At 41.7% G+C, this 7,665-nt stretch overlaps 1 protein-coding gene across 1 annotated transcript; it reads left to right on the plus strand.

Moving 5' to 3' along the window:
- Positions 1–474: 474 nt before the first annotated feature.
- Positions 475–7,445, plus strand: LOC128512621 (E3 ubiquitin-protein ligase RNF14-like). Its single transcript, XM_053485974.1, has 7 exons — positions 475–622; positions 708–838; positions 1,019–1,534; positions 1,748–1,981; positions 3,166–3,333; positions 3,725–3,855; positions 7,367–7,445. The coding sequence occupies exons 1-7, from the start codon at positions 475–477 to the stop codon at positions 7,443–7,445; spliced, it is 1,407 nt and encodes a 468-aa protein (XP_053341949.1).
- The last annotated feature ends 220 nt before the right edge of the window (positions 7,446–7,665 follow it).

The raw sequence follows: 7,665 nt of genomic DNA on the forward strand, positions 1-7,665 counted from the left end.
TACTACAGTATTCCAGTTTACTGTTCCTGGACTAAAACATCACATCAAAATACAGTACTTAGGGTTTCTATAATACACGATGTGCATTGGCTATAAAAACAGTAAAAAGAATAAAAATAATTCTAATACTTAATAAATTACTTTTTTATAACATTTTAAATATGGTTCAGTTTACCTTTTAAATCATTTCTTATAATCAAAGTTTTTAAATGTTAAGTAAAAATAAAAATGCCATCCCATGTTACGACGTGTCATGGGACAGTTTATGATGATGATGTTTATACAGTTTGTCTTTTTCTTTCTTATAGTATTCAGCACTCTTCAGTTTTATCTTAAACTTTTCTTCCAGCTAATCAATGAACAATATCTGATTCTACCTGTTTAATCTTCATCAGAATGGTTTAGCCATAAAACAGCTACTTCTCTTATTCTGTGTGTGTATTCAAACATCTTCTGTTTTACAGGAATGTTCAAATGTCTGAGGATCAGGAAGCACAGACTGATGAACTGCTGGCTCTAGCGAGTATTTATGATAAGGAGTTTCGCCGAGCCGAATTCAGCCGTGAAGGAGAAATCCACCTGTGTCTGGAGCTTCCCCGGGACTTCAAGCTGCTGGTCAAAGGTAAGACAATGTTGGATTTTTTCAGTCTAGCATTTAAATCTGACTCGTCCCACTCACCTGAGCTTGTGTGAATGTCCCTGCACAGGGGATAAATGCGTGGAGTACAGCGTGTCCTTTCTGCCTCCTTTGGTCTTGAGTTTCGAGCTTCCTGTCGATTATCCTTCCTCATCAGCGCCAATGTTTATGCTGAGCTCCAAGTGGCTCTCTAGACTCCAGGTGAGGAAATTCTTTGTCCTTAGTTTGTCTGTTCTGTTCAGGTCCTCACTTGGTGCATTCCGTATCACGGCCACGGCAGAACGCACTCACACTGAAACGCTTGAATTAGAGAAAAAAGTTATCACTGATAATGTTTTGTTGTCCACCTGTCTGTCTCTCTCCACCTTATCTTGTCATCAGCTGACGTCTTTGTGTAAGCGTCTGGATGACCTGTGGCAGGAGAATAAGGGCAGTGTGGTGCTCTTCACCTGGATCGAGTTCCTCAAAGACGAGGCTTTGGACTTCCTGGGCCTGCAGTCTCCTCTGGAGATGGCCAGCATCAGTACCAAACATTCTCAGCTAGAGAGCTGCAGAACCGATGGAGCCACCAACCGAGCTGAAAGCGCAGGCGTAGAGAAGAAGAAGCCGGTGGAGCTGGACCCCCGTGCGGTCCTGGAGTCGCACATGGACTTGCTGTGCCAGCTCCTGGACTTTGACGAAGCTCAGACACAGAAGTTCTTTGACAGTAAGGTCTTCTGCTGCGGGATCTGCTTCTCTGAGAAGCCGGGCTCCAGCTGCACGCTCTTTAAAGGGTGTCAGCACGTTTACTGCAAAGCCTGCATCAAGGAGTTCTTCCAGATCCAGATCCGAGCCGGCCAAGTTCAGTGCCTTACCTGCCCCGAGCCCAAGTGCGCCTTTGTAGCGGCCCCTTCCCAGGTACCCTCTTACACCTGTGTGTGTCTACAGCATCATTTAAAGCTAATCTATCGCACATAAATGTGATATTAACTTGGGATTGCCTTGAAGTCAATAAGTTAGCTTGAAATATCAGGTAATTTATGTGAAGTATTAAAAGGCCTGTAATGTTATACAGACATAAAAAAGAATAAAACATTAGCAGCCGCGTTATACACTGTGTGTCTCTAACAGGTGAAGCTGCTGGTCGGCGAGGACGAGTTTGCGCGCTACGATCGCTTGTTGCTTCAGAACACCCTGGACCTGATGTCCGACGTCATGTACTGTCCCCGCAGGTCCTGTGGCTCGGCCGTGGTGCTGGAGCCCGACTCCACCATGGGCCTGTGTCCTGGCTGCCGCTACGCCTTCTGTACGCTGTGCAAGCACGCCTACCACGGCCTCTTCCACTGCCTGCCTTCCTCCCATGAGGCACTTTTACTGATGATGACTTTTGTATTCAGGCCACAGCTAATTAAATATAACTGACAGAAGAACCCTAAAGGCTAACGTCAAGCTATGGGCACATGTGTGACTCCAAATAAAGGGAGGGGATTTGTAAGTATAATACAAATTTATTTGGAGTCACATTTGTGCCTGCAGCTTGTATTTTAACTTTTACCAATTTTGTTAAGAATTTTTTATTTTTTTTAGCAACACCTAAAAAACCTTTTGAAGAGGTTATGCAAATATACAGTGCATCACAAAAGAGTTTGAATAATGTGACAAAGTTAAGTTTCTTTTGCAGTTTAATGTAAAAGTAAAACTCATATTCTAGATTACATGGAAAGTGAAATATTTTATGCCTTGTTTGTTTTAATTTCGATGATCACGATTACAGCTCATTAAAATCAAAAGCCCAGTATCTCAAACTATTAGAATATTTAATTTGGAGTTTAAGTAAATTACTGTTTATACAGTATAAATACAGTGCATCTCTGGGTCTAGTTCAGCACATACATGGGGAAGACTGCTGACTCGATAGTCGTCCAGAAGATGACAGAAGGTACTGTAGTGTATTCAAGGAAACCTGACTGTAAGGGAAAAGTGAGGCTGGAGGCACACAGACATCTTTAGGAGACGAGCTTTAACTGCTGCACTTCTTGTGTCAAGCCACTCATGAGCCAGAGACAACTTTAGAGGCATCTTACCTGTTGCTCAGTGGTCCAAAGTCCTATTTTAAACCTTAATTTGGAAATCACGCTCCTAGAGTTGGAGGGAGAGAGGAGAGGCACAGGTTTCGAGTTGAACAATACTGACTGAGAGCTGAGGGCTGATATTAAAGCAACATTGTTTTTCAGAACTTTGTTAATCCTTTTTGATTGATTTTGAGAAATATTCTAATATTTGAGATACTGACATTTTTATTTTCTTAAGCTGTAAACCGTAATCATCAACATTACAACAAAAAAGACTTGAAATAATTCACTTTACATGTAATGAATCTAGAATATATGAGATTTGTCATGGAATAACATTATTTGAGATGCATTGAGCAGAATTTTTAAAGAAGCTTCTCAGACCTTCAAGCCTATTTTATTGGATCGAAATCATTCTTTATTGAAATGGGAAGAAAAGATTATTTAAAGATTTTCTTTCTTTTCTCTCTAGAGGAGCTTCATGACCTGCATGGGGAGTACATGGCTGCCTCTAAGGATAGGAAAAGATTCATGGAGCTGCGTTTTGGGAAGCAGGCGATGCGGCGTGTTGTGGAGGAGACCTGCAGTAAGAAGTGGCTGAAAAAGAACTCTAAATCCTGCCCTTGCTGTGGATGTCACATTCAGGTCAGCTCCACTGCTGTGTCCTACAACCCCGAAACCACGTAACCTGACCGAAACACCGCAACCTGAGAAAAACTAACAGTAAAAATCAAATCTTTGTGGAATATTGTATTTGGAGAAATCTTCGTTAGATCTCAGCGAAACTGGAGTTAGAACTTAAACACTTATATAAACAGCTCGAGAATATGGGACTAAGGACAATCAGAATGAATTTCTATCTGTTTAATGCATTGGATCGTTTTGTGTGATGTGTGTATGAGTGCAGACCTTCATGGACACCTGATCACGAGTGAGTTCTGAGCATGCTCTATGTCTCCTCACGCTTATGTCTGTGTTCTAAACTGAATGAAAGCTGAGAGATGTTTTAACACTGTCTTTCCTCTTCACTCTGCAGAAGATAGAAGGCTGCAACAAAATGACCTGCTCCACCTGTGGTCAGTACTTCTGCTGGATCTGCAGGACTCCTCTGTCTGGAACCAACCCCTACAGCCACTACAGGAACCCCAAACTGCCCTGCTACAACAAGTATGACTCCGCCTCCACACACACCTACACACACCTCCACCCCTACACACACACCTACATACACACACTTACACACCTTCACCCCTACACACACACCTACACACACACACACCTACACCCCTACACACACACCTACACATCTTTTGGTTTTGCAGGAAGAAGAAAAAGTTATTTTGAAGAGTACATTTGAGATATAAGAAGTTTTCTCTTCTCTCCAAATAAATTTCATTGTCTTCCTAGTCTGTTCCACTGAATACAAGAAGGGTTCGAGTGATGAAGATGAGTAAACAGGAGTTCAGTGCCCCCATCTCGAGGCTTTTCGCTGGTGTAATTCCACCTGCTACCTGCTGTGTAGAACCCTTTGCTTTACATAGATTTTTGTCTCATTTGTAACAGTTTCAAACTAATTAATGATCATCTCGGTGAAGGAGATTCAGAAACAAAACAGTGCTTAAAATTTTTTGAAAACAGTTTAGTCTGTTTCTCATGTTTATGTCCTTGTGTATGAGGTACGAGAGACTTTGGTGAGAGGAACAGGTGAGGACTTCGTTTGGAAAATCGTTTCTGTTTGATCTGAAAAAAAAAATTTAATTAATAAGTCAGTAAATTAAAAAAGTAGAATCGAGTTGAGATCAGAATAAAGCTGCTATTAAGAATACAGTGGAACATCGGATTACGAGCATAATTCGTTCCGGAAGATGTCTCGTATTCCAAAACACTCGTAAACCAAATAAAATTTTCCCATAAGAAATAGCGGAAACTCAAATTATTTGTTCCACAGCCCAAAAAAATAAATGCATAAAAATAATTAATAAAAAAATAATATATACGCCTGTATCGGCTTCCCACACAAACACACACGCACACTCTATGCCTTACACAGAAACTCTGCAAGCACTAAGACCCAGCAGGGGAGACGATAGATTTGTGTGCGTGTGTGTGTGTGTATTCACCCAGCAGGGGAGGCAATTACCTACAATTCCGCAGCGCAAGAGAGAGAAAGATCGTTGGCTCAGTTGTGATCACGTGACGCTTGGTGTCAAAACAAGAAGCGCATGCGTGATACATGATACTCAGTGCTCGTAAACCAAGATAACACTCGATTTTCAAGTAAAAATTTATTAAAAATCTTTGCTCATTTTGCGGAACACTCGTAAACCGCGTTACCTGTAATCCGAGGTTCCACTGTATCTTATTTCTTTTTTGAGATTATATATATATTTTTTTTCTTTGACAACTCTTTAATTAAAACATGAATATATTTGTATACCTTTATTCATGTACCCATGCTTGCCTCAATAAAGTGAGATGTAGGCAGTGATGATCTCTCACTGTTGTTTACATTTAACACATTCGACTTCCTGTATGAATAACCGATGAGCGATCTCCACCCGTACCGCCTCAGCCGCTCGGTTCTTCTCAAAATACGGCGACTTTCTGACCAGCTAATTATTTACAGATTTATTTTTAATGACTAAAAGTCATTACATCAGTCTCATAAAGTAATGGCACCACATTAAAGACTATTAAAGATGTATTTTTCCTAAAAAGCAGTCTGAATGCACGCATCATTAATAAGACCAGCGTCACTAAACTCTTCTATTAGTCACACACACACACACACAAACAAAAAAACTTGTTCACTATAGTGCTTGTACTGTACAGGGTCACACTTGGGCCACAAGACAGGGGACACCCTGCATGATGTGCCAATCAATTTCAGGGCACGTACACACACACACACACACACACACACACACACACACACTGCGAGCAATTTAGGAACACTAAAGTCCAATCCAAATTCTATTTTCCACCCCTTCCCCTACCCCTCGCCCCTTTCCCTTGTCCCTTGAAATGAAGTGGAAAGGGAAAAATATTTTCCCAAAGAAATGGGACACCACTACAACACTGTTATACGTCATCATACGTTGTCGCTAGTTCCAATGCGTTATCAAATGATCGGCAAACTTCCGTGCTACTGAACTTTCATATTTGTTTGTAGCATGCAGTAAAGTGTATATGAGATAAAAATATTTTTTGTAATATCGTGCAATCGGTGCTATCAGCTAGCAAACTTTAGCGATTTTTTTGCAAACGTTTCTTTACAGAACACCATAAACACAAACACAAGACTAAAGGTAATATACATATAATGAAAACTTGTCATAAAAATCCTTATTAATGGCAAAAATTACTTACATTTATGGGTCTGCTTGCTCGAGTGAGCAGCCGTGTTGAAAATTTCGGTTAGCCCTTTGTTTGAAGTGAGGTCCCGAAAAATCTTCGTTTGGAGGGATATCTGGCCCTTCCCTTTACCCTCTACCCCTCCAACCACAAGAGAAATGAGACACCCCTACCCCTTCACATGAACGCGCCAAACAGAGGGGTAGGGCTAAGTGTGGGGGTAAAGGGTAGAATTGGGATTGGGCTTAATTATCCTAATCTGCATGTATTTGGACTGTGGGAGGAAACCAGAGCACCCAGAGGAAACCAACCGATCACAGGGAGAACATGCAAACTTAGACCCGTGGTGGAAATCGACCCCTTGACCCTGGAGATGTGAGACCACTGTGAGCGCGGCCACTGTTTCCTTTCAAAGGTTACACTCGATGCTGCGTGAAAACGCTATGGGAACATTTTTTCATGTTGCCGGTTGTGAAGCATGTGTGTATCAAACACGCCAAATTTTGGCTTATATAACCTCAGTCAGGTGACGTTGTCTGATGAGACGCACCTGCAGGTTGTAACGCTTGGATTTATTAAAATCTCTAGTTACTTTGCTACGGGGTCGAGAATCAAAATACAGGTTTTTAAACAACACTTCCGGTATTGCGCAATCAAGACAGGACAAGTAAAGATGCGACACAATAACTAGATGTAAACCAAACCAAAGTGTATTAAACAAAACAAACAAACAAACAAACAAAGTGCACCAAAACCAATATATACAAAATATATACAAATATAAACAATGTGTGTGATGTCAAATTCAAATTCAAATTTTATTTGTCACATACACAGTCATACGCAGTACGATATGCAGTGGAATGCTCAGATGTATGCGAGTGTGTGAGTGCGTGTATAATTGTCCAGAGTCAATGTTATTGTAATGGGTGAAATGATGCACGGAAGAGATTGGCTCGGCCACACGTGACCCAACGCTGCTTCCGGGTCCTCTTGCGCTGCGATCGCGCATGCTTGCGAGAGCTTAACCCTGTGACCAACACTGTCTATGGGGACAAATAAAACCAGATTTTATTTCCGTGCACACGTGAGCAGCATTAGCTCCTTAATCCATTTCCCTGTTAGTTAAAATGCCCCTTTATGTGGCTGCGCTACAAGGTTATAAATAGGAGTAAACCAGAAACATTCCTCAGATCTTTTGTCTTCATGACCGCATTGTGAGCGTGTGTCACAAACAAAGCAAATAAAAATTAAAAAGCAAAGAAAAGTGTTAACTCACTGATATAATGGTGGAGTTTAAAAATAGATGTGTCCCTCCGTGTAGGGCAATCTCCACACTTTTTGCTTTGAGTGTTTGGGGGAAAGTCACGCTTTCCAAGGGCTTGAGGGAGGTTGGGCTGTGAACACTGTGATCTTCTTCCCATGAAGGTGCTTCGCGCGCGCTTTGCGTTCTTTAGAGAGCCACGAGTCGCGCTGCATTCCTGGGGATCGCCGAGGCACGAGAGACGGAGTCACTTAAAGTCATAACGCGTGCAGTCGAGTGGCTGCACATTGATTGGCCACAGGAGCAAGCCTTCCCCAAACGCTCAAAATTAGATGACAAATTTCTGTCGGGTGGCCAGG

The sequence above is a fragment of the Clarias gariepinus genome, chromosome 24, assembly GCF_024256425.1.
Source record: "Clarias gariepinus isolate MV-2021 ecotype Netherlands chromosome 24, CGAR_prim_01v2, whole genome shotgun sequence".
NCBI lineage: Eukaryota > Metazoa > Chordata > Actinopteri > Siluriformes > Clariidae > Clarias > Clarias gariepinus.